This window comes from Pithys albifrons, chromosome Z (genome assembly GCF_047495875.1).
Source record: "Pithys albifrons albifrons isolate INPA30051 chromosome Z, PitAlb_v1, whole genome shotgun sequence".
Taxonomy (NCBI): Eukaryota; Metazoa; Chordata; class Aves; order Passeriformes; family Thamnophilidae; genus Pithys; species Pithys albifrons.
In genome coordinates, this window is record NC_092497.1 from 77,259,122 (window position 1) to 77,286,738 (window position 27,617).

The following is a 27,617-nucleotide window of genomic DNA, read 5'->3' on the forward strand; positions in this document are numbered from 1 at the left end:
TTGGAAATAGCAAGACTTGCAGACAGCATGACACCCTCATTATGGTTGCTTCTCGCAAAATATGCCTTTCCAGGGAGCAACTATTTGTGGGGCAGCTGGATCAGACAGCCCTCCAAGCAAGTGGGCCAAGGGAGCGGATGCAAAGCCTTCCTCCAGCAGGGCCCATCACCTTCAGCTGCATAGCATTACCACAGATAGAATCATAGAATGTTCTGAGTTGGAAGGGACCTACCAGTATCATTTGAGTCCAACACCTGGCCCTGCACAGGACACCATGTGTCTGGGAGTATTGTCTAAATGCTTATTTAACCCAGACAAACTTGGTGCTATGACTCCTTCTCAGGCCAACCTATTCCAGTGCTCAACCACCTTCTGGGTGAAAAACTTTTCCCTGATATCCAAACTAACCTTCCCCTAACTCAGCTTCATACTGTGAAAGACAGTATTGAAAGACTTGCTGAAGTCCAAAAGGACAACCAAACATCAACTGGTTTTCCTTGATCAAGTAGTTGGGTTACCTTGTCATAGAAGGAAATCGGTTTGCATAAGCAGGACTTCCCTCTCATGAAGCTGTGCTGGCTGTGACAGATGACTGCATTGTCTCTCAGATGTTTTTCAGTACTTCCCACAAGAGTCTTCTCCATAACTTTATCAGGCACTGAAATGAGACTGACAGCCCTGTAGTTTCCAGAGTCCTCCTTTTTGCCTTTCTTGAAAATCAGGACGTTTGCCAGCTTCCAGTCAGCTGGAACCTCTCTAGATTCCCTCTTGAAAATCATTGAGAGAGGCTTTGTGATGGTATCAGCCAACCCTTTGAAGGTTCTTGGGTGAAACTCATCAGGCCCTATAGATTTGTACGGATCAAGCTGGAGCAGCAGATCCCACAAAATTTCAGGGTCAAGTGAGAATTGATTATTCCCACAGTCTTGGTCCTCCAGCTCAGAGCTTGGTCTATCACATATATTGAAGAGAGACACAAAGAAAGCATTAAGCACCTCTGCCTTGTCTCTGTCCCTGTTTGTGAGGTCACTATACTCATCCTGTAACAGGTTGATGTTATTTCTACACTGCCTTTTGTCACTAATATATTTGAAAAACTTTCTATTGTCCTCCACATTTCTGGCCAGATTCAACTCCAGTTGAGCTTGGCTGCACAAATGTCTCCCTAGAGAGGCAAGGAGCATCTCTGAATTCTTCCCATGTCACTTGACCTTGCTTCCATGGACATACACCTTCCTTTTTTTTACCTTGTTTCCAAGAGAAGATTCATGCTCAGCCAAGCCAGCCTTCTGCCTTCAAGCACAACACCAAGCTTTTAAATGCATGTTTTCCATAGAAGGCCAAAACTCTTTTTACAATTCTTTGAAAAATGACAGCTACATTACAACTTTGCCTCAAATGTTTGAGATTTTTTATTAAAACTTTTCAAAATGTTTATGGTACCTAATGAGTTGAAAATACTCTCAAAGCCTGTTGGCAATAAAAGACTTCTGGAAAGCAGCTTCTGAAAACCCTTTATTTTCTCCACAGGTGGCTGGATTGGCCTTTATTTCATAAACCAGAACAAAAAATAGACATTCCAATTCATTAAATAATATGAATGAAATATTAAGTGTCCTTTGTAGCTTTTGCTCCATGTAAAACCAATTGGAAAGGGAGACCTTATTCAGTTTCTTGAGTGCTTGAATCAGCCTAGATGATAACAACCTTGGATTCTGGGATGTGTTTGAAGTACTTTTTAATATTTTAGGGTTAAAGAAGATACTCTCCATCTTTCCCCAGCTTCCAGTATACATCATCTTCCTAGTAGTTTTATGTCCACTGCTGTTAGGCCCTTGACTTGTCCGAGTTTAAAATTCTCCTCTGAAATCTTCCACAATCTATGCCTTATCCAACACTTCCACGTGGGATGTACCCACTGAAGATTTTATCAAGAATATTTTTTTTTCTCTTCAGTTATAACTACTTTGTAAATTACATTATCAGTGTTACATGTGAACTTATGAATCTTAGAAACCTGCTTCAAGTGCAGCAGGGAAGTGAACTAACAAAATATCCCCACAACTCCAAAATAAGAGAAGGAAATCAAAGTAGAATGAAAAGTTTTTGTACTGATATGCAATCCTATGGCTTTCAACAGTGGAGTTGCTTGCATTATGTGTACCTTGCACCAACACTGATGATAGCTAAAGCTAAAATACAGATGTTAAAGCACACTTTGTGTGCATCTTCTTGCACTATGGCTATTAAAATACTCTTTTTTTCCCATCTAAATAGCAAGAATTACGTAATATTCTTGGCATGAGGGTTGGTGTGGGTTCAGCCACCACGTTTACTCAAAACATTGTGTTTTTAAGGCCTGTCTTCTCTACAATAACAAGAAATGCTGCCAAATGCCACCACCACATGAACTAAGTTAGAATTATATGAATATTTTCGCTGGCCATTTTCAAAGACACAGCTTCAGGGAAGAACTTCCACAATACAGCCAAACAGCAATGTATGATCTAAAAACCTAAGCAAGCCATGGCAATGCAATGTCACCAGTTCTATTTCTCACAAAGCTACAGAGCCTGGAGCCTGTATCTGCAATCCACATAGTTATATCATGCCTTGCTTGGCTTAAGTTTTTCTTCTTCTCTAAGTACACTGCTTTTCAACATTTTTGGTAGAAATTATATTGTATTTACTACTCTACTTCACAGTTGTTTCATTCAAATACAGTTCTTTGTTCTTACACACTTTTTTAACAGCATAAAACATTTACAAGCAGACTGTTAATTTGTAAAAGATAATCACAATGAAAACCTCTAAATTTTAAAGGCTTTTGCTACACACATTACACAACTTATACACTATATGTATTTGAGAAGATCTAACGCTGCTGCTTTAAATGATGAAGACCAGAGTAAAGCTAAGGATGATCTCTTTCAGGTTATGTATTAAAAGAGGCTCAATTACTGACTGTGCATAAGACAAGGTGCGTTTCGAGACCTTAAACACAAATCTTTGAAAGAGCCCAACGAAGTGAGGTGGTTACATCCTTTCTGAGAGACAATGGGAACTTGCCTCAGAATGTCCTGACAAACTTCACTGAAGCTGCCAGTCATAAAGCACTATTGATGGAAGTACCATGGGGTGCTTCCATGGAGACTTCAAACCAGATGTTTATGAAGTCTTAACCACTCCAGTCCCAGGGAACTCCTTTGATGCTAAGCACCATTCTGTACTGAGGCTGGTGAGGCAGTGATGAACCATAAAGTTGTTCTCAGGTTTCACTGAAACAGCCTCTCAAAAGGCTGGGGCTGGCTCCGGGTCTTCCAAACTAAACAGGCTTTCCTTCCAGATCCAAGGCAGGGTCAGGTATAACTGGCGATATGCCCTTCAGTACAGTCCTGTTGTACCGCATCTGCAAAAGTGTGTGTAGATGGTGTAAGTGTAGAGTCCTGCTGACAGAAAATGCATTCTTGTCCCACTTGCTAAACTTCCAAGGGATAATTTCTAATACTATGGTAGTGCCTGGAGAAGAAAGAAGAAACTCCATGGGAACCCATTGTGATTCACTGCTTTCTGAAATTATGCATCTCTGTTTCAGAACTGAAAGATCTCAGCTTAGGTAGTGCATTTACAATGTACTCAGGTTTACATAGGTTGGACATAAATTTTTAAATACATTGAACATAGTAAGCAAAAATATATGCATTGAAACAGTATGTGAATACACATTTGTTACATGTGTATTGTGGGGTCACATTTTAACTACTTTAAACAGCGAACATATATATCCTCTGTCAACGGTTATATACTACTGCTTGATTAAAACACAGTGTGAAATGCCACGGTGACAACTGTCATGTTGTCTTTCACTAAACATGAAAAGTTCGAGTAATAGTGGAAAAAAATAAAAAATACTGATTTGATATGATCTGTTAAAGTTTCTGACAGTTAAAAGGTACTACTTCATTTTAAATATCCCCATTGAAATATATCTATTTGTATAATTAGTCACCTTACACTGTATACTGCAATACAATGTTTAGCAAACTGTAAACTTTTACCAAACAATGTATTTTTAATAAGAAATTGTACAAATATACAGCTATTTATACCACATACATATAAGGCCACTAACATAATAGCAAGATACATACAGAGAACTAAAATCAACATTACGACACATGTAATGAACTCTTCTTCCAGCTGGCAATAATCAGGCTTATTTTCCAATCACCATCAATGTTTAGTGAATAAAGTTTCTGACAGGTTTTAGTGATGTTTTGCAAAATCAGGAAGTGCCAAATGCAGCCTCAGCATGCAATGCCATTGTAGTACATGTTGTCCTTAGACGTGTATGGACTCTGTCATGGTTACTGTGTAGCATGAAAGTTTTTTTCTGAATCAGATGTGTTACTGAGTGAACACCCAAAATGCATGATTGTTGATAAATAAGTCCTCAAAGTTAAATGAGTGGTTAGTGTTTTCCCCATTGACTTGAGTGCATGAATATTTAAACTACACTTGCAGTTTAAATCTAAAAGCCACAGAAAAGTTACTTGTCTTTAGGGGTCCTTTACTTACAGAAGTTTCCATTGTGAAATGAAGATTCACTTTTCTCAACAATACACGAGGGAACATTCATTGGTGGAAAATCTTCTTTTGGCTTCTGGGTATTGCTGCTGCTGGATTTGCTTCGACTGTGATCTGGTGTGGGCTGAATAGGCAAAGATCTGGCCACCTTGGATTTCACCAGGCAGCCACAAACAAGGCGAAAGAAAGCCCGACGCATTTCTTTACTGGCCAGGGTGTAGATGATAGGGTTCATTGCAGAATTGATGACTGCCAGAGCAATAAACCAGTTGGCTTTGTACAAGATAGAGCACTCCTTGACTCTGCAGGCCACATCAACGAGGAACAGGATGAAGAGTGGAGACCAACAGGCAATGAAGACACTAACAACAATCACGACAGTCCTAAGAAGTGCCATGGACCGCTCTGAGTTATTGTGGTTGGTGACATTACGACTGCTAGACTTAACCAGTATATAAATACGGGCATAAAGGATGACAATGGCAACCAAAATGGCTATGAAGATACTAATGCAGAAGACAACATACTTTTTGGAGTACAGAGGCAAAATTGTTGAGCAATCTGGTAAGTTGTTTATACAGTTCCAGCCGAGAATGGGTAAGGCACCCAGGGAAATTGAAATAAGCCAGCATGTACCAATGAGAAGGAACACTCTGTATTTTTTATTTGCATCATAAGGCCTCATTTTAATCATGGTTAAATGCCGCTCAATAGCTATTGCTAGCAAGCTGAAAGTGGAGGCTCCCAGAGCAACAAACATACTGCCTTCCCTGATGAACCAGATTGTAGAGGACAAGCTCAGAGTCTTCTTCCCAGACATAAGAATGTTTACTTTGTAAACAATCCCAGCCAAAAGATCACAGAGAGCGAGATTGCCAATAAAAAAGTACATGCGGTTGTGAAATTTATTGTTTTTCCATATGGCAATCAACACCATCAAGTTTTCCAGGACTATGAAACTACATAAGATCAGAAATGCAACAGTGGACAGGTCTATTTTATCAGGTGCTTTTTCCCTTAACACAAGCTTTCCTGTGTAATTATAATGCAGTACGATCAGAGAGTCCATCTCTTCATTTCCTTGAGGACTGACAAGAACATCAGGTGGCATGGTAACTGCTGCCATCATTTGTTCCCTGATGGATGCTGGACTTTTTTTCCTCAGTATCACGAGAATACAGTTCCAATAATTTTCCACAAGAGGGAGATCAAGCCACGTTCCTCCCAGCACTCCTTTGGGCAGGCGCTGCGTATCCCCAGCTCCAGCAAGCCTCGCATATTAATTCGGGAGAGCAGCTTGCAAACCACGCTGTGAAAATAAAACCAACAAACGCAATTAAGTATCACTGTCTTTCCATGTCACTCAGTGCTGAAGCTGCAACATACACTCAGAGCCAAGCGAGATGGACAGTGACTTGCGAGAGGAAACCAAGGCTGAGTATTGCTGCATGCCTACCAAGGTTGCTGAAGGCAAGCCCAGAGACAATTTGGCTGCAGAAATACAAGGCCTCAAAAGTGTTTCCTCCTACAAAATTTCCAGTCTCACCAAGGGTCAGTGGGCATAGCAAACGGCTCATTCCTTTTCAAAAAGATATAAATGTGCAAGGGGCTAGCGAAACACCGCCTAAACCATCACTGCCTGACCAGCAGCAGGGCAAACTCTGCTTTCTAGGCTTGTTTTTGTTCCCCATGCAGACTCAAGGCAGGACAGATGCTGAGAAAGTTGGTGTCAAGTCATGATGCCAGTGTGCACGTTGCCAATGCCTAAAATAACTTCTCACCCCTAATGGTATAAAATTAAGAGTACTTACACTTGAGAAGACACACTGAAAGCCAGTTATCATAAAATACATTCAAATAAGTTGGATTTCCACCACGTCTTTAAAAAAAACAAACAAACAAACAAATCACAGCAAGCCATATTTTTATAGATATTGTTTTTAAGGTTCACTTTACTTTTGTTTTTCTGTTGTACACAAGACATACATTTAATAGTCTTGTGGGTTTTTTTAAAAAAAATAAAAATAGTTACACCAACTTTAATTGTCCTTCTCAGAAATTCTGATTTTCTTTAAGTTACAACTTAAATTACCTGCAACATTTTCCCATGGACTTTGAGGTTCCATTTTTGCAGCAGATCCTCTAAACTTTTTTCAATAAGTATCATAAGACATCTGTACAGATTTGTAAAAATATCAGTTGTCAGAGGCACTTACCATGTTACCAGAAATGTTAACAGTTGAGTTGCTGCATACTTTAAGAGAATCAGTGCTCATGCCCCAAATGTATGCACTGAAGCAGCCAATGTTTCAGTTTTCCATGAAAACAAGGATTGGGATGAGGAAAGAACTAAATTCGTCTCAAATGCATTTTATTTTGCTGGGAAAGGTAAGAAAGTAAGAATTTGTGTTGGATGAGAGGACACTTTCCATTGGCCCAAAATTAAATAGCTTAGTTTAGGGAACTTTTTAAGAGCTACAGCTCCTGATCTCACCAGTTATTTACTCAAGGGCCATGAGCATTTTCCAAACACATTAAAGACACTTTCAAAGGACATGTATTAAGGGAAGGGGGGATGGAACTAGATGATCTGAAAGATTCCTTCCAACCTGATCCATTCTATGATTTTATCATTCTATATACAGGTTTCTTAAGATCAGAAAAATGTGTGAGCTGCTCCTTACCCAGCAGTCTGTTTGGGGCACTTGAAAAGTGAGAGATGCATTTTCAAGTGCCTTTCAGGAGGATGAGTGGAGGAGAAAACCACATTCCAGATGAATGTAAAAAACATTTAAAGGATGACCTACACCCTATTTTCTCACTCTCACTTTTCCTGAATTCCCTCCTTCAGAAAGGAATTAATCTCACAAAGCTATAGTGAATTGGCTTGAATATTTTTGTTACACTCAGGATGTTTAAAAATTATTTTCTGTGAAAATAATTTGCTATTCACACATCATTATTTCCCCACTCTAGCTGATAGGTCCACACTACTTTGATTGAAGAGACCCATTGAGAGGGACATACAAGAAACATAGTTGTTGCACTGTGTCTTTGGTAGTTTTTTATGCTGAAGACGACCTCAACCACCTCATTCATTTCCCAAAAGCTGAACTGGGCCCTTGAGTTGTTAACTCTTTTCTGAAGCATGGTAACAGTGAAACTCTCAACAAAACAACTTCACCTCAGCTAAGGTTCAACGTAATTGTAATTTAGTTACAATCTGGATACTGTTACACAGAAACTGTCACAGTCTTTCATTGTATTAGTTTATAACAAAATCCCACTGTGTCCATATGAATTGCAAGTGCTTTCCACTGTAAAATAAACAATTACATTTGACTAGAAAAGTATTTGTTAATAAGAGCTCAACCAGCAATACCCACCAGACTGGCTTATGGCTGCCTGAGAGGATAATATTCCTATGATTTAGGAGCACCACATATAACAAATAAATGTTTCTGTAAGTCTTTTTTCAAGCGAGTTATCACACTAGTCTATCAAAGGACAAATACACTTCTTCCCGTGAAGAAAATTATGTGCCAGACATAGGAGTTTATCAGCAGCCACAACTCAGCAGATGCAAACTGTCGTGACTGTACTAAAGGTGCTATACCAGTTCCCCTGGCTGAAGACAAGGACAATGCACTCAATCACCAGAAACAATACAGGGTCTCTACCACTTCTCTTAACATTATTACAGCAAATTCAGTATCACAAAAGTAAATCTTTGCCTCTAACAGGCTAGTGAGAAGGCAATGAGGTTGTAACATTACTATTTGCCAGGATTCCTATGGAATGAGTATCACATACAAGCCACTTGAAAGTTAATATAAATAATAATGTAATAAATTAAAATTTATTCTCTTGTGACAGCAACAATTCCAAGTAATCTCTTTCATCCACATTCTTCTTTTGTTTATCTCCTGCTTTGTTGCCAGTTACTCAAAAAGCACATTCTTTCTTTAACATTTAGAAAAATTAATGTTTCGTGTGCATTATAATAACAACACATAAACAGCCAGGTCCAGGATAACCTGTGTCACTGCTTTGTGACACCACTACGATTTACTCTGCAAAACATGTCTGCCCCACTCACATACTAACTGCAAAGTACAGACTTTTGTTCAAAATATTTAAAAAATAACCTGAAGAACCTGTCTGTGGCATGTTGTTTGCCCAGCACTGACATGGTTAGGTACCTCAGCATCCTGAGCTCTTGAAACCACAGGATATGAGTTTTATTCCCTCTAAAGCAAAGCAGAGGATCCCTATTGCTGCACTGCCAGCTACCATTAGAAAGATAAATCTCTCCAGTGTAGGGGCAGTCTAGGTATACTTTCTTATGGATGTGATGGCTAAAAAAGCAATTACTAAATTACTCAAACAAGGCAATGGTACAGTGTCAAGAACCACATAATGTGGAGGGGGATTCAGCTGCCTCCTCCAGCTATTTGGCTGACTTTTGTCCTTTCTACTTTAAGGATGAAAAGAGCAGTTGGTGTCAGTCATGAGCACCAACATATCACCCCTTCTGGGTATTCTCCTGGCTCACGCCACGCTTTGGAGTTTCTGCAGTGGTTAACGTGATCGCCTGCAGAGGCCAAGGATCCTAGCAGAGTCAAGCACCCTTTCAAGCTGGAGCAGGGGCTCATATCCCTAGGGTTCATTGGTGTCCATATGATCTCTCTGCCACACATGTCACGAAGAAGGCAATACCGTGTGGAAGGCCACAATCCCTTGACCTGCCCTATTGCAAGACATCTCCACTGTCCTCTCAGCTCAACCACACAGTGGTACAGGCAGATGCTCAGGGTCATACCTCACACCAGCTCCCCTTGCCTGTGATTTTCCTCTGTGAATGTGTAATTCCACATATCAGGGGCAACAGGCAACTTGTGATAATGGGGATGCCAAAACCCTTTAGCAACCATCTCCACTACACCTCTGCTGTTTCCAGTGGACATGCTGGTTAAGAGTTCCACAGGGACCTGAGGGCTTTTACCATCTCATGAGTCACTGAGTACTTTACATCAAAAAAAAAAAAAAAAAAAAAGAAAAAAAAGATAAAAGCTATTTCTGTTTTCAAAACAGTGAGCAAAACTGCTCTCAGTTCTCTGAAAGTCAAGGCAACAAGTGAGAATAAAGTGTGAATAGAACTAACTTTTCACTACCTATTTTTGCCTGCGCAAGAACATATAATGCTATGCACTCACTGTAATTTGGCTGGAATTGTACTTTCCTACTTACCAAATACCCATGCACAGACTTGACCAAAGAAACGGGATGGCCCTTCACCACCACTACACACACTGACCGCACTTCTGTGCCAGGTACTGCCACACTGCCATCAAAGAAAATTTAAAAAACGGCAAAGGGAAAGACAGTACTACATATCCAAAGACAAAATATTTTATATTTTATGCATTTGTACAGCCTTTCCAAATGAAAAGTAAACGTGAGTAATTTATCAGGCACACCCTTGTAATCTCATCAACGGAAGAGGCTTTTCAGAATACCTGCACGTCTCAATACACATTTTCACTCAAATTAAGATGTGCTAGATGCCAATGAAGTTTTGACAATAAACATCTGCTGCAAAACAATGTCTTAGACAACTCAAACTTTAAAAACATTTTTAAAGTGCATGTGCTGGCAGTTTCCAGTCTCAAAAAAACAAATAATTACTTTTCTTGGCTTCTGGCTCTTAGGAATCAGTTTGAATTTTGTAACTCCGAGAGGCACACATGCACACCTCCTCACAGGGATGCTCCCGGTTGGTTTAATTCTTGCACGTTAAAGGAAGGCATTTGAACTTCTTTTCCCGTCTCCCAGCACTCTCGAAACATTCCCCCCACTCTAAACTCCATTCAGTTCACAAATTTCCATTAATATGGCGACCTGAACTTTCTGCGGTGACAAACATCTTGTCTAAGTTACCCGACGTGTCCTCGGCGTGACCCCGGGAGTCTCGGGGCTCCCACGCATCCCGCCACTCCGTGCCCGCCACCGCAGCTTAAGCGGGACCCCGCGCTGTGCCTTTCCCACTCCGACAGACGGACCCGCACCACTTTCCCAGCCCGGCGGGACGGGGCCACCTCGCCGAAAGGGTACGGCCACGACGGGCGGCGGGGGCAAGCGGGGCGTGGACCGGGCCGTTCCGGAGCCCCACGTACCCGCAACGCGCCCTCCGGCGCTCCGCGGCCGCCGCATCTCACCCCTCCGGCTGCGGGGTGCCGCTCGCCCCCCGGGGCTGCGCCGAGCAGGATCGGGCCGGGCCGGCATCGCCCCGATCCTGCCCGCCGCCAATCCCCGAGGATCCGCGCTCCCCGCAGCTGCCCCGCCTGGGTACCTTCGACCGACCGACCTCCCCTCCGGGCTCTTCTCGTCTCCCGCGTTCGCCCCTACTCGCGTCCTGCCTCCAGCACGCGGTTCCTGCGCTGCCGTCACCGCTGGACAGGCTTCGCTCGCTGCTCCGGCGGCCCCTGCCTGCCCCGTCCCGTCCCGCCCCGCCCCACCCCGCCCCTAGGCCGCTCACCGTGCCACATGTCCGGGGGAGCAGCGCCGCGGGGCTGGACGCTGCCTACGGGACACAGCTGAGCGGAGAGCCATGGGTGGAATTCTCAAACAGCGAGATGGGCAGCCGGGATGAAAATGTGAGACGTCAGAGCCCACCAGCATATTTGTAACGTCCATAACAATGTGAGGTGAAGGGAGGAAGTTCTGGGTAGCTCTTACTAAGCTTGACCGAGTAACTAAGCGAAGTTTCACGTATGTTACATCTGCCCCTCTGTTTGTGTCCAATAAGACGACCTTCAGAGAGCTTGAATTGAGCAATGCGTGGTGAAACAAAAGTACTTCTGGCTTGACATAGAGCTGCTGATTACAGCGTGTTTTCTAGTAAGGTACCTCTTGACAGAGCTACTGATTGAATAATAGCTACTCAAGGACAGTGATAGGCATGTGGATTCCTCAGTGACAGGAGCATCACTTTGGACAAGAAGTTGGAACCTGGATCCTACACCTGTCTAATTTATGGTGTACAGATACACCATATGCCTATGGGTACAGCAAATCTTTCTGCCAAAATACATATCATGAGCTGGTAAACAGGAACACTCCAATTACCCTACTGAACATGGCAGGTGTGTAGGGTTGCCTAGTACTCTCACTGCAATCACTGTTTTTCTTCAGAGCCTCCTGTCTGGACCTAAACATCATCACACTCAGAGTCATTCCACAGGCTCGGCTGTTGAGAAAAATCCTGGAAAAAAGCAGAACTAGGCTTTTCATAGCCAAAAGTTTAAGCTGATGTAGCAAAACAAATGATTTCAATGACGGCTTTTTATCTGCTGAAAAGGTGTAATAAAACTCTTCTGGTTTAGGACCTTGATAGGAAATAAGGACCACACAGGGCAAAATGCTGGTAAAATTGCTTCAAAGCTGATGGCCCCAATGGATATGGCCCCATTTAGCTATGGAATGGACTATACCCATATATGTGTGTGGTGGTCCTAGCCTTATCTCCAGTCCTCTCCCCCCTTGTGCTGTATGAAAGCTCCTCTCTTCTGTGGAATGGGAGAGAAGTGGAAAACTTGTTCCACGTCACATAAATGTACATGTCACTTTTTTCAAAGGGGAGCCAGACCTTGGAATCTTTGATCTCCCATTGTTCAGAAAAGCCTTGTCCTACAGATTCCCCGAAAACCACCTCAGAAAGCTCTGCAGTTCTCTTGGCAGGTGCTTGCTACATGCCATCAAGACCCAGTTCTTGTGGAGCAGCTATTTCATTATGCAATCCCTAGCTTGGCTCAGTGTTCTGCTATTATTCTGTTCTTTTCCCTATGTCCTTTTTATATTTTTTTTTACATTTTGGCTACTTGGAGAGGAGATCAGACTGTCGTAGATAAGGGGCCAAGATACTGCCACCAGAAAGATCTTTTGGCAGTGGTTCCAGGAAGTAGTAAACTGGGCCCTGCTGGCTGTGATAATTTTAAAGTGCCTTCTTCAATTGGGCTTACCACCACCAGCAAGCCACAGGAGCAGCTCACAGCAAGGTCGCACTACAGTACGAGGGAGCTGCTTTGGAGAGGAGCATGCATGGGAAATTGTGTATCCCTGGTGAGGATCAGATGTTGCCTCTGACTGAGATCTGTGATGGTGTCTGACATGGTGGTATCTGAAAGCCCCTCAGCTGCAAAGCACCTTGAGCAGTGTAGTTGCACCAGTGAGCACAGCAATCTCATATTCCAGCTTTCCGCTCCGTCATGGGAACAGACTTCAGCCATAACTGTGCTGGAGAGGTATTTGCCTCATCAGCAGGCAGTGTTTCTTGCAGCTGCCTCTTGGCTCTGTCGTTGGAGTGACTGCTGATGTCATTGCAGCAGACAAGTGGCAGGACACTGCAGCGCAATCTGGAGAAGCCACCCAGGAACTAAGTGGGGTACAGTGTCCCTGTTGAGAGGCTGCCAGGGCTTTCCTGGTGTGGTATCTCAGGCAAAAGCAACTGTTGGCAAAAAGCTTCAGGGAGCTCAACCTTTACAGCGGTAGCTGATACAACCCACTGGTTCAATTCAAAATGTCACACAACAGCCAGTGAGGCATGCATGGAGAGATTTCCATGAAGCTGTTAACCTGAAAGGAAATGACATTTCTGGGGGAAAAGAAATTAATGACTAAGTAAGGCATAGAAAGTAAGGGAGCTTTGATAAATTTTCATAGCAACAGGAGGTTAACAGCTCCAAGGGCCCTGAAAATTCCTGACTGGACAAACAGGATGAATAATGGGAAAGCAGTATTTTCTGATATTATTGGTGGTAATTGACAATGAAATTGATCTGGAGGTCCTGAGTGACCTTCTGATAAAATTTCCACATGCTCATTTCCATGCTGCTATGTGAAACATAGGAAAAAAGCTCTAACAATAGATGCACAAATTTGCATGGGGTATTAATGCTCAGAAGAGAAGTCTTTGTGGATAGCCATTAGAAAACATTCATTAACTGTCTAAGTGAAGCTGAATTCTAGGAATTGTAAAGAAAGGAATGAAGAACAAAATGCTTCTGTGAACCATAGTGCAGCAGGAAAACTATGACATAGTTGCTATCACTGAAACATGGTGGGATGACTCACATGACTGGAGCGCTGCTATGGGAGGCTACAAGCTCTTCAGAAAGGACAGGCAGGGTAGGAGAGGTGGAGGGGTGGCTCTATATATTAGAGAGTCTCTTGACTTGAGGTCATTAAGAATAAAGTTGAGTGCCTGTGGACCAGAATCAGAGGGAAGGCCAACAAGGTTGACATCCTGGTGGGAGTCTGTTATAGGCCAGCCAACCAGGAGGAAGAATGGGATGAATTATTCTACAAGCAGCTGGCAGATGTCTCAAGATCAACAGCCCTTGTTCTTGTGGGTGACTTTAACCTGCCAGATATCTGCTGGGAGCTCAACACAGCAGAGAGGAGGCAGTCTAGGAGATTCCTGGAGGGTATAGAGGATAATTTCCTGGTTCAGCTGGTAAAGGAACCTATCAGGGGTGGGGCCTTCTAGACCTCCTGTTTCCAAACAGAGAGGGGCTGGTGGAAGATGTTGTAGTTGGAGACTGTCTGGGGCACAGTGACCATGAAATAAGTTTTCAATACTCAGGGATGTGAGGAGGGCCATCAATAAAACTTCTATGCTGCACTTCCGCAGGGTAGATTTCGGCTTATTCAGGAGACTGGTTTGGAGCATACCCTGGAAAAAAACCCTTGAATATAAGGGGGTACAGGAGAGATGGATGTACTTCAAGAAGGAAGTCTTGTGTGCACAGGAACAGGCTGTCCTAGTGTGCTGAAAGGCAAGCCAGCGGGGAAGACTACCAGCTTGGATGAACAGGTAGATTCTGAAGGAAATTAAGGAACAAAGGATAGTTTACCGACTGTTGAAGAAAGGACTCATGAAGAGTTTAGGGACTTACTTAGGTCTTGTAGGAAGAAAATTAGAGAGATGAAAGTGCAATTTGAAGTTAATTTGCCTACTTCTGTTAGGGACAACAAAAAAGCGCTTCCATAAATACATCGATAACAAAAGGAGGGGCAAGGAAAACCTCCATTCTTTGCTGGACTGGGGGGAGGAGGGGGGACGACATATTTAATCAGGACCAGAAGAAGGCTGAGGTACTTAACACCTACTTTGCCTCAATTTTCACCGGAAGACAGGTGGCCCTCAGGACAACTGGCCTTTGGAGCTGATAGACAATGACAGGCAGCTGAATAACAGGAGGATACAGTTAGTGATTTACTAAAACACTTGGATCCTCAGAAGTCTATAGGACCAGATGGGATCCATCCCTGGGTGATGAGGGAGATGGTGGAAGAGCTTGCCAAACCGCTCTCCATCATCTTCCAACAGTCCTGGCTCTATGGGGAGGTCCCAGATGATTGGTAGTTGGCGAATGTCATCCCAATCCACAAAAAGGGCTGCAAGCAGGATCCTGGCAACTACAGGCCTGTCAGCCTGACCTCCGTGCCTGGCAGGATTATGGAGCAGATCATCCTGAGTGCAATCACATAGCACCTTCAGGATGGACAAGGGATTAGACCCAGCCAGCATGGGTTTAGGAAGGGCAGGTCCTGTCTGACCAACCTGATCTTTTATGATCAGGTGACCCCCCTAGTGGATAAGGGAAAGGCTGTGGATGTGGTCTATCTCGACTTCAGCAAAGCCTTTGACACTGTCTCTCACAGCATACTCCTGGAAAAGCTGGCAGCCCGTGGCTTGGACAAGTGTACTCTCTGCTGGGTTAAGAACTGGCTGGATGGAAAGGGACCTGGGGGTTTGGCTCGACAGGAGTCTGAACATGAGCCAGCAATGTGCCCAGGTGGCCAAGAAGGCTAATGGGATCCTGTCCTGTATCAAGAATAGTGTGGCCAGCAGGACGAGGGAAGTGATCCCCTGCACTCAGTGCTGGTGAGGCCACACCTTGAGTATTGTGTTCAATTCTGGGCCCCTAAGTTCAGGAAAGATATTGAGGTGCTGGAGCAGGTCCAGAGAAGGGCAACAAGGCTGGTGAAAGGACTTGAGCACAAGTCCTATGAGAAAAGGCTGAGTGAACTGGGGTTGTTCAGCCTGGAGAATAAGAGGCTCAGGGGAGCCCTTATCACTGTCTACAACTACCTGAAAGGATGTTGTAGCCAGGTGGAGGTTGGTCTCTTCTCTCAGGCAACCAACAGTAGGACAAGAGGGCTTAAGGTCTTCCAGAGGAGGTTTAGGTTGGATATCAGTAAGAAGTTCTTTATAGAGAGAGTGGTCAGGCATTGGAATGGGCTGCTCAGGGAGGTGGTGGATCCTCCGACTCTGGAGGTTTTTAAGGTGAGAATGGGCGTAGTACTTAGTGCCATGATCTAGTAAATCAAAGTGGGATTGGATTAAGGGTTGGACTTGATGATCTTGGAGGTCTCTTCCAACTCAACTGATTCTATGATTTTATGAAAACACAAGAAGGTAAAAAAGGCAATGGAATGATTAGAAAAGTTGTCTCTTCAGGGAATGCCAAGTTGGCTAGGTCTAATTAACGGCCTGAAAAAGAGAAAAGCACAACTAACCAAGAGGGAATATTTTAGACAGAAAGACACAAATTTCTGACAATGTACCATTGAATTGCGGAACACAATCAACAAGAGAGAGAGATATAGAGTAGTTAAACAAACCACGTGAAACCACATGGGGCCTGTCAGTGATGGTTAAATACAATGGCAAGGCAGTGCAGGGCACAGTGGCTGGGAGGCCCTAACAGGGACTGTAGATGCCCTGCATGATTCCAACTCCAAAGTTACTATGGCTGACTCCTATCTGAGCTGTTTTCTTCTGCGTTGCAATTAAGTATGGTCTTGACTAGGCGGGCAAGGTGTGACACACTTAACAGAAGTGTCTGTTGCCCACTTCTTCAGGTATTGAAAAGAGATATTTCTGTATGGGATTTAAACAGGACATGGCAGAGGAAGAGGCAGCAGAGGGATTCATAGAGAGATGGCTCAGCCAACACCATTGGCTCAGCAAACGTCCTAGTGAAGTTATCTTAGTAGCCCTGGACCTCCCAGCACCCAGTAACAGCCCACAGATTTAATTTTCTGTCATGGGTTTTACATGGAGAATAACTGATCAAAGAAGGGATTTTTTTATTTCATATGTGGAGTTTGGTCCTGTGAGCGCAGTGAATAATGAATGCCACTGATAAAGATAAGTTTTCAGCGCATACTTAGAAGCTTAAAAAGTGGTTAAAGTTTTATTTATGGATAGATAAAAGATATAAATATGCAATAAACACTGAAGTTACCTTAAGATGAAATATGTGGTTTCTCTACAGACAAAACTGTTCATGTTTCAAGATCAGTGTTATCCTTTTCGTGTATTAGTTACAATTAAGTCCTTGAAGAATCTCTTTTTTCTGTTAACTGTTTAGGGCATGATAAAATTTTGGTAATTTATGTCTTTCAGGATCATGCAATGTTTTATTAATACATTAGTTATAGTTTCTTCATACTGGCATTCATCCAATGCTTTGCAGGTCTGTCATTGATTTACGTGCCTGAATGCTTCGTCATTTGAAAAATCAATAATTTATTTTTGACTATTTTGGTATGAAATTTAAACAGCAGCATGGCAATTTTAAAACTAAAGTTCAAAACAGAATGATATTTATCTGATTCTATGATAACATATTTTAGCTCTCTACTGTTCTACTGCTGCTGAGCTATCCTTTTTATATTAGCAAGATGTATTATGCATTATTGCATCTAGATGATGAGTACTCCAACATATTTTTCTTTGTAATACCATTTTTTGTTCTTATTTCTCTGACTCCAACCCAGTCTTAAGCCAATAATAAATGCAGTATTGTTTTAAATAGAAATCATTAAAAGACAAATGAGTTTAATATTTTAATTGATTATAAGAAATAAAAATAAAAAAGGAGAACATTTATATGGAGTGCTGTTTAATCTGCAGTGATCAAAATACATTTGGTTACTAGTTTTTTCACATCCTCATGCATTTGTATCCTGGTTATGCATTTTCTGTATTCTTTTTCCTGTCTCAACTTTTTTTGGAAGACATTTATTCTGCTTTCTTTGATAGCAGTAAAGCTGACACACAAATTTTAAAATTCACCATGGGAATGACTGAGGACAAGATTTAAAAAATACTGCTACCTCAAGATTTATAACATTTTATCAATGTAATTTGAATAACAGCATCTCATAATATATTTGAATTAATATATATTATCTTTGAACAGTAATATGCTGATGCCAAGCACCTTAAAACAATCCCAGTGCTTAAATACATAATTTTGGAGTTTGTCTTAGAAATGATCAATAAACATTGTAACAAAACACGCACACATCTCTTACATTTACACCTACTTTCTGCTCCCTGAGATCATTATTTGGGATGATAAAAATGGGAAGAATTTGTCTTTTTGTAATCTGAATACAAGCTCATATGAAAACTGTAGCCTCTTATGTCCTTCTTCTTCATCTTCTTTCTGTAAGTGCCGTGGCATTTTTGAGAGGTCCAGTCTTGTACTTACCATACATAAATATAATGTATGCCCATAGAACATATTTCAGCTGCATGTTTTATATTAACTACTGGGATCACATGCTTAGCTAAGCTGAACTCTGTCTGCTTCTGCAAGTGGCACCTTCGTCTAGGGATAAAGGGGGAGATGCTCAGAGCATGGCCAGATATTTACTGTTGGTGTTAACATTAAGACTGATTCAGCTCAATGTACAGCCCTGTGCAGACTGCACATGTTAAAAGAAAGATAGCTATTATCATAGCACTTCTAGCCAGACAGGTAGAAAGTGAAATGCAGAGAAAAGAGAAGGGGAAATGAGTTCAGTCCAACAGCTCCTTGGGTTTCCCCATCTGCACCCTACAGCTCAACACTCCAGGCATGAATACTGTACACCTACATCACTGTCTGCAGGCCTGTCCCTCATCTCTTTTCTGAGCATTATTCCCATCCTTTCCTAGTAGTTGTGGTCTCCTCCTGTGCACTGAACCTCATGTACCAGAGGGAAATGTGCAGGGTGACATGGACAGCTTGTGTGAATGCCATCACTGCTGCAACATCATCTGTCACACCCAGCTCCCACATAGCTCTTGCTGCCTAGGTTGCCTCCATGAGACCCTGTCCCGGTCATGCGAATTTCTGCATCCCCTGCAAGGAGCAGGCACAGCATGGTTGAGGCATAGTGTCCACTTCCAAATCAGTGGGCGTAGCAGCATGCACACCACCCCTGCAGGAGCGCTACACCTCCCTAATGCAGTGTTACGTGATGGAAATGCAAACATGCACTTTGGAGCAGGCTGACCCTTTTCATTTATCTTTAAGTGAAACCAACAGAAAAGGCTGAGAGAATGAAAATACTCAACTTTCAGCAAAGGGGGCATAAAAAGTTCAAAGAGAAAACTAGCCAAAGACTATTGTATGACTAAAAATTAAAATAAATTTGAGGGGTTTGGATAGATTTTACCATAAAGAACCAAATTTTAACTGATAGAAAAGTTAAGGAAGCAGACGCTAAGCAGATGTTATCAAATGAAGATGTCTAAGGATTGAGCTGGCAAAATGTCAACTGCCCAAAGAACAGAGTTAGCCTCTGGCTGAGAAAAGGGAGAAAGGGGGAAAAAAAACTCTCAAAGTAGGTTTATTCTGAAACTAATGTCTTGGTTTGAGGGGCAAAAACCAAAATGTTTACCCACAAGTGGAGGAGGGGGTTTCCACCACAATAATCGTGCCACTCCTTATCAAATTTTAGAAAAGGAACTTTAATCAGACAATGGATACAAGAAGGATAACTGTTCTTAACTTTTATATATATATATATGTAGGTATAGATATAACTATAAACAGATCAGAGCAAAACCTCTTCACCAAAGCCACAGGAAAAAAACCCTCAAAACAACAACAACAACCCCCACACTGGCAAGTTTCCTCGGGACAAGAGTAATACTTATGAGGCAGTATCAGTGTCACAGCCCAGCAGGGTGAGTTCCCAGTTGAATTCTGTCTCTCTCTTTGTGTCTCTTGTCCCAAATGAAGAAGGAAAACTGGAAGTGGGGAACCGCCACGTGTTCTGGAAAGCAGCTGCAAACCTCTCTCTCCCGGGTCACTGCCCCAGCCGGGCAGGCAGGCCGTGACGGTGCAGATGGTGGTGAGACTGGAGCAGAGACCGGGACCCCAGATGCAGGAACTAGGAGAACAGCCATGGTGAGGAGAAAAGTAGCGGCTCAGCAAGAAGCCACAGCAGTAGCCAGCAGCAGGAGCAGGAGAAAAAAAAAGGACAGCTTCCCTCCTTGGCAGCACATCCCCTGCTCCTGCATTCCGCTGAGCTAAGAATGGAAAAATGTCCCCAAAACCAAAAGAGGCAACCTGCCCCCACCTAAGCGATCAGCAGTTAACTACTTCTTTTTGTTAACTACTGGCATGGGCAGTTAGTGGCAGGGGAGAGAATTTACATAATAATTCCAAACTACAACAGCTAACTATATGTATTTATACAGAAAAGAGAAAATTAAGAGAAAACTACAATATAACACACACTTACACAAGTTATGTATAACAAGAAATAACCTCCCACTCCCCAGTTAATACAAAGTCTATTACTCTAGATTCATAAGCACTCTAAAAGACACTCTGCAAGAAACAAAGTATAACCACAAAATGTTTCTACTTCCCTGAAACTCAAACAAAATGCAAGTAGCGGCAGCCGGAGCAGGGCCGAGCACAGTAGAAGAGCTGCAGCACGTTCTTCTTCTACTTCAGCCATGATAGAACTAACTGCACACCTCCTACTTCTGCACACATATCTTAGGTTTGCGTCATCTGGTATGAAATTGTTCCTTGGTTACCCAGTCAGGTGATAGCCGTGTCCCAATCCATGTAGATTCTCTGAGCCTGCTAATTTGAGGCCTAGCTAAAACCACTACAAGATGCATACATAGAATCATAGAATCATATAATGGTTAAGGTTGGAAGGGACCATGTAGGGACCATGTAGTTCCAACCCCTTCTGCTGTAGGCAAGAACATCTTCCCCTAGACTGGGTTACTCAGAGCACTATCCAGTCTGGTCCAATTTGTAGAAATGCATTGGTTTTGAGTCTGGATGAGACAATCCTTCAATATGATCCAGCTTTCTTGGGCCACTATTTCCTCCAGGGCTCTATCCCATGGCACTCTACCAAGCAGATCCTTGAGGAGATCAGAGTCTGCTCACCTGTCTGCAAAGTCCATGGTAATGATCATGCTTCTTGCTCTCCTTGCTGTCTTGAGGATCTTGAACTTGACCACTTCATGGTCACTGCAGCCTAGGCTGCCCTTGAGCTTCACCTTCTCCACCAGCCTCTCCTTGTTGGGGTGGATAAAGTCCAACATAGCACCTCTCCTCGTTGTCTTCTCAATCATTTGGAGAAGGAATTTGTCATCAAGCATTCCAAGAGCCTGCTGTGTTGTCCCTCCAGCAGATATCACGGTAATTGAAGTCCCTTGTGATAATCAGTGATTGTGAACATGAATCTGCACCTATCTGTCTGTAGAGGCCCTCCATGGTTTGGTCTCCCTGGTCAGGCAGCCTCTAGCAGACCCCCATTTATAAATTGCCTGCCCCTTCTCTCCCTTTAGCCCTGATCCATAAGCTGTCAGTCAGCTCCTCATCCATCCCCACGTGAAGCTCCATGCACTCCAGCTGCTCAGTGACATAGAGGGCAACACCACCTCCTTGTTTCCCCTGCCTGTCATCATCCTTCCATTCCAACACTCCAGTCATAGGAGTCATCCCACCACAATTTTGTAATGCTGTTAAGGTCATAGCTCTAGAGATGTACATTTATCTCTATTTCCTCCTGTTTATTCCATAGATAATTCCTTCCCATTTATTCCAGCATGGATAGTTTCATCACCAGATAAAGGTCTTAGTTCAGGTTAATAGACATATTTGCGATGAAAATGGAATGTCCATCATGCAACTTTTTGGAAAAACTTCAGCATTCAGAAGAACAGAATAACAAAGTGCCATTTTGAAGCAGGAGGAAATTATTTTTTACTTATTATTTTTCCAAAAGTTTTTGCCATGGAAAAAGAAGTTCTTTCCATCTGAGGTCTGGTCAAGAAATGACCAAAAGAAGTAAACATGTATCTTTCAATTTCAGATTGAAAGCTTTCAAAAATGCTAGCAAAGTGTCTGACAAGACTTGGTGGTAAAAAGTCTTTGGAGTAAATGGTGACAGTTTTAAATTCAAAGGCAAGTGGATCCCACCATGATTCAGTGTATTTTAAGCACAATTTTAAAAAGCTTTCCTCCACTGAAGCAAAATGGAAAGCTAATTCCATGTCTGCTGTCTGCCTGCATGTGCCAGGTAAGGTATTGATCTCTGGAACACTGTCACTTTGGATCAGGGAGCCATAGAATGGTTTGGGTTGGAAGGGACCTTAAAGGTCATCTGGTTCCACTCTCACTGCCTGTCTTTGTTTGAGATAAGCAACTGCCAACCCCCCCAAGCACAGAGAGAAAAGCCTCCCTCCTAACACCAGGGAAAGGGAGGAAAAGAGAGGGGAAAGGAAAAAAACACTTCAAACTGCATTTATACTAAAACTACATATATTTTTCACAGAAAGAAAGAGACAATTAGAAGAGAGTACAAATATACACTCACACAAGTCTGCAACAACAAGTTCCCCACCTCAACTTCTTAACGAACACACAAATTCTGCTGTCCTAACTACACATTACTTAAGAAGAAGCTTATTCCCCAGGGAGACAAACCCAAGCAGAAAGGAGAGACCCAGAACAACACATTTTACTTTCCTGAGGTACCCTGTGAGCCAGTGGTGGGCCTGGTCCTCTCCATCCCCCCTGGGACAGCATCGTGCGTCCTCCCAAGAGGAGGCCTGAGAAGCGACTGCCTTAACCACTCCCACACTGGTTCCTACTTCCCTGGAGATGATGTCATAATGTGGTATGGAATACAAACTTACTGGCTAGAAGAGGTCAGCTGTTAGCTCAGCCCAGCTCAAGTCAGCTGACAGCTTCGGCCTAGTCCAAACTTCAGAGCCCAAATTTAGGCCCACATAGGTGAACCCATAACACTGCCATAGGCAGAGACATTTCCACTAGACAGGTTGCTCAGCACGGCATCCAGTCTGGTCTTGGACACTTCTAAGGATGTGGCATCCATAGCTTCTCTGGGCAACTTGTACCAGTCTCTCACTTCCCTCATATTAAAGAATTTCTTCCTGATATCTACTGTAAATCTTCTCTTTCAATTTAAAGCCAGTACTTGTCCTATCACTTTATGCCCTTGTAAATACTCCATCTCCAGCTGTCTTGTAAGACCCCTTCAGGTCCCCCCAAAGCCTTCTTTTCTCCAGGTTCAATAACCCTAACTCTTGCAGCCTGTCCTTCTAGGAGAGGTGCTCTAAGTCCCTGACCACCTTCAAGGCCTTCCTCTGGATTCTCTCCAATAGGTGCACATCTTTCTTGTGCCAGAGACCCCAGACCTGGATGCAGCACTCCAGGTGAGGTCTCACCAGAGCAGAGAGGCAGATCACCTCCCTCAACCTGCTGATCATGCTATTTTTGATGCAGCCCAGGACATTATTGGCCTTCTGGGCTGAAAGCACAAATTGCTGCATTTATAGTGAGCTTCTTTATCACCATGTGCTGGTTTAAAGGCGAACCAGCAGGGGAAATGAACTCACCACAAGAAAGATTATAAGTCAGAGCTAAAATTTAATAATAATATTACAATAAATACACTGACACAAAGGGAAATTGCTTTCAACTCACAAAACCCAGCAGTATAACCCAGTGTCCTGGGGCACAAACCCAAAAGGGGTTTGTTTGCCCTTGTGCTGAGCCTCGCGTGGTTCCCCCAAGCCCAAAGCAAAAGGAAGTAAAAGAACCTGTTGGTGCAGGTGATGGCTGTAGTCTGGTCAAGAGTGGCAGTTGTAGTCTGGTCGAGAGCGGTGATATCCTCCTGTCGAGGTCCTGCTGCTCCTCTGGATCCTTCAAGATGTCCCTGAGGTCTTCTTACCCACCACTTATGTACCCTCAGGGAGCACCCAGTCCCTCCCCCAGGGTGGGGACTCACACAATGGGTGATTAACTCTGGAAGCCAGGGGGTATTGTTGAACTGTTGATGGCCCATTAGCAGCCACGCCCCTTCAGGCTGGGTGGAAGGTGCTAATGACTCCCTGGGCAGCTGCTGCTAATGGTCCGTTGTCCTTGGGGAATGAATAGAGGGGGTAGAATATACAGCTTTGATCACCCCCACACAGTGTTAACTGGTCCCTCCTGCTGAACTAGGACACACCAACATACAAGAGCCCTTCTTGGAAAGTTGTAACTGTATAGGAGTTTTGAAGGCCTGGGACAAGCAAAAAAAACCAAACAACAAACAAACCACCAAAACAAACAAACAAACACAAAACCCCCTCCTAAAATAACCAGAGAAAAAAGTATTTACAATGGTTGGGTTCTTGGGATATCTTGCTGAAAATAGATCTCTTTTGGGACAGCAAAGAAACAGAAAGTAAGTAGGTTTTCTTCTGAGTTTGTACTGATACAATGCTTTTGTAATGGTGAAAGAATTAACTTTCACTCCGATGGTTGATGTGCTGTATTTAACTCTCATAATTCTGGGGCCACTGACTTTCTGGCCCTGCTGAAACTATTGCTACCCTGTTGTCCTATCAACCATTTTGCTGGAAGTTATTACCACCTTCATAAAGACAGTCTGTATCTTGTCTTTTGCTTTAAACCATTGGTTACCATGTTGTGCTTTAGGCTGCAAAGCGCTGTAGGTTCAAGTGGGTTTCACATCAAGTGGGTTGCTCTCTCCTTTGTAAGGTATACCATATCTCAGGCAGGGATGGTAAACTGATTATGAGGTCTTTAATGTCTAGGAGCCTGGAGGGTGGCCACCTTAGTGCCCTCAACTATAGGTCTGATCAGGGATAATAGCAGGGCCTGGTGATGGGACCATAACCAGTCTTTGTAGTCAGGGAACAGCAGGAGGTGGGGCTGGAGATGTGTACCTGCAATGATTAGTGCCCCCAGGTCCCTAACATTGGATCATCTCTGCTCAGATTATGAGGGGTTGTGAGTCAGAACTGTGTCATATACCTTACTTTAAAACAGTGTGGCTGTGGTCCCACATCAAGTTTACTTGGTTAGTAAGTGATCTTCCTGCTGACTGACTTCTATCTAAATGTCTTCAAATTCTCTCACTGCCTATCCTGGAAAATGCAATCTGAATTGTGTTTTGAGGTTCACCAGCATTGCGCAGGGACTGTATGGCTAGTTACATCTTGACTGCTATTGGCTCAGACAAGTCCCTGCTGACAAAGCATATCAGAAACTAAGCAGAAAACTGATAGTGTGACGTCTGGAATTCAGCTGTTGAAATCTAACACCTATTCTATTAACAGAACAAACAAATAGACATCTAGACTAGATCAAAACTGTCCAGCTAATAGTGGATTAGGAAAAAAGACTGTTAAGTGTCTCTATGACTGCAGAGTATTGTAGCATACCTGCCTGCAGGCAACCTGGATTAAGGTTACCTACGCCCCCAGCTAAGACCTGCTTGGGAACACCAAAACCTCATAGAAAACACACATTCCCTCATAAGTCAGTTTGTGTATTCCACAGTGGCTATGGGACACAACCACAGAGAGAAGGCACTTCAAAGAGAGGCCACTATTTGTGTTAGTGACATGCTGGGCTGAAATCTGTAGCTCGTCTGAGTGTAAAGGCATTTCTTCTAGGCACTGAAATTCTAGCTGTCTCTGCTGTGAGAAATTTACATGCTGAGAATGATTATAAGAAAAAAGAAATGGAAGAGAGAAGGCAAATAATTAGGATTTTAAAAGAAAATGAATGTGATTTTGAAAGCCATTGAGAAATTCTGAGACTTACAAGAGCTAAGACGGAGTGAGAGTGCTCAGACATGTTAAAAATTAGGCATATGAATTGACTATCTAATAATGACTCAACATTAGTAGAAAAGTAGAAAACAAACACTGTTCAGAAAAGGTTGCTTGCCTAGTCACAGCAGCCCCTAATGTTCTCATGTCCTGCTCCATTGCACATCTGTTTTCCTTTATACAGAGGACAAATTCCTCCCATACCACATAGCATTCTTAAGTGTTATTACTTGTTGAAAAAAAGTCCTCAGAAGCACTGGGGTTCCCCCAGTGCCCCTTCTGTGAATCGAACTTTAAGAGCATTTTAGGAGCTAATGGATGGTGTGTTTGTTGCTGTTTGATGGAACATGATGGCTGAAGTGCCAGAGTGAGTGTCTGTAAATAATGCCCAGATGGCAACATGGCCTGCAGGCCACACTGAGGATCACTGTGTCACTGAATGGAGTGGGATTGCTGGTGAAAGAAGACCTGAAAGTGAATGAGCCTGCCAGATGCCTTCACACATATCCACATAGTGTTATCCATACCAGCACATAAAGTAGTGGTAAAGGTTTCAATAAGTTTTTCAATGTTCCTCTTGAAAGTCTGTGCAGTGGGAGGCAGTGCTGTGTGGCAACACCCACACTGTCTAAGCCAGATACCTGCAGCATTACTGCTACTCTGACATGGCACACTCCTCAGTGACTGGCTCTGCTAAGTAATACATATTCTTGGTGACATACTGCAACCTTCCCTGTCCTGTTTGTGGCATTCTCAGGGTAATAACTCAGGGTCATGTCCTTACTGCAATGCTGTGTACTTGTTATTTATCTTATTGTCTTCTTTTACACTGGGCTATTTTCTGAAGCTGCTGTAGTACTTTCTGGTAATTTTTGTGGGGATGACATCAGTAAATTTAATGGTTGGGCTCTGTTTGCAGAGATCTTTGTCACTAACCTGTGGTAAGGTCTGTTGTCCATGTAATTTTCTTTCATCTATGCCCTACCATCATCATCATCATCATCATGGGTAGGCTTTGTGAATGAAGATTTGGGAAGGGCACTACTCACACTTGCTGCAAGCGTGCTGGTGGCTAAAAAGGCTGATGCGGGATAGGCAGGTCCAGTCACAAAAGGCACAGTGGAAAGTCTCCTTAGGCAATATTGGTGAGGAACGGTTCTTTCTGCTTTTTTTCCTCAAGACTGATTCTGCGTGTGTTCTTAAAGGAAGCAGCAGCGTTGTGAATGGTGTGTCTCCATGAATCCCAAGTGGAGGCCAGAGTGGACCATTGGCGGCAGTCAATATGGCCAAGGCTGAGGTGTTCTTTCAGGGAGTCCTTGTGCCTCTTCTTTGGGGCTCCTCTCTTGCGGCAGCCCATGGTGAGTTCACCATAGAGCACAATCTTCGGGAGGGGGTGATCCTCCATCCTGGAGATGTGCCCTGCCCAGCACAGCTGCTTTCTCATCAGCATGGCCTCGATACTGGTGACCCCTGCCTGTTCAAGAATGGACACATTGGTCAAGTAATCAGACCAGTGGATGTTGAGGATTGAACAGATGGAAGCATTCGAGAAACCACAGGTGGTGGCAGTAGATGACCCATGATTCAGATCCATATGAAAAAGTAGACAGTACAATGGCTCTGTAGAAACTGATCTTTCTACTTCTCTTCAGGTGTTTATCAGACCAGACTCTTTTATGGAGTTTTCTGAAGGCTCTGTATGCTTTTGCTAGCCTGTTGTCTATCTCTTTGTCGATCTTACCATCTGAGGAAATGATACTTCCTAGATAGGTGAACTCCTGGACTGATTTACCTCTGATTCACCTATGGTGATGTGGGGATGATGGAAGACTTCCTGAGCAGCAGGTTGATAGAGAATTCCTGTCTTCTTCAGGCTGACTTCCAGCCCAAAAAGCTAGCAGCCTCCGCAAAGCAGGATGTTAAGTGCTGCAGAGCTGCTTCTGTGTGAGCAACGAGGGCGGCATCATCAGCAAAAAGCAGCTCACAGACAAGGTGATTCAGGGTCTTGGTGTGGGCCTTCAGTTGCCTTAGATTGCCTTAGGTTGTCCAGTACAAT

General features: G+C 43.2%; 1 protein-coding gene across 4 annotated transcripts; it reads right to left on the reverse strand.

Moving 5' to 3' along the window:
* Positions 1–1,481: 1,481 nt before the first annotated feature.
* S1PR3 (sphingosine-1-phosphate receptor 3) lies at positions 1,482–11,208 on the reverse strand. Of its 4 annotated transcripts, none has more exons than XM_071580371.1 (3): positions 11,126–11,208; positions 4,579–5,896; positions 1,482–3,519 (listed from the first exon to the last, which is right to left on the reverse strand). In XM_071580371.1, the coding sequence occupies exons 2-3, from the start codon at positions 5,714–5,716 to the stop codon at positions 3,326–3,328; spliced, it is 1,332 nt and encodes a 443-aa protein (XP_071436472.1). In that variant the 5' UTR covers positions 5,717–5,896; positions 11,126–11,208; the 3' UTR covers positions 1,482–3,325. The 4 variants fall into 4 exon arrangements, with proteins under 4 accessions (XP_071436472.1, XP_071436469.1, XP_071436468.1 ...); XM_071580368.1 differs by lacking the exon at positions 11,126–11,208 and adding an exon at positions 10,955–11,070; XM_071580367.1 differs by lacking the exon at positions 11,126–11,208 and adding an exon at positions 10,940–11,070.
* Between the last annotated feature and the right edge of the window lie 16,409 nt (positions 11,209–27,617).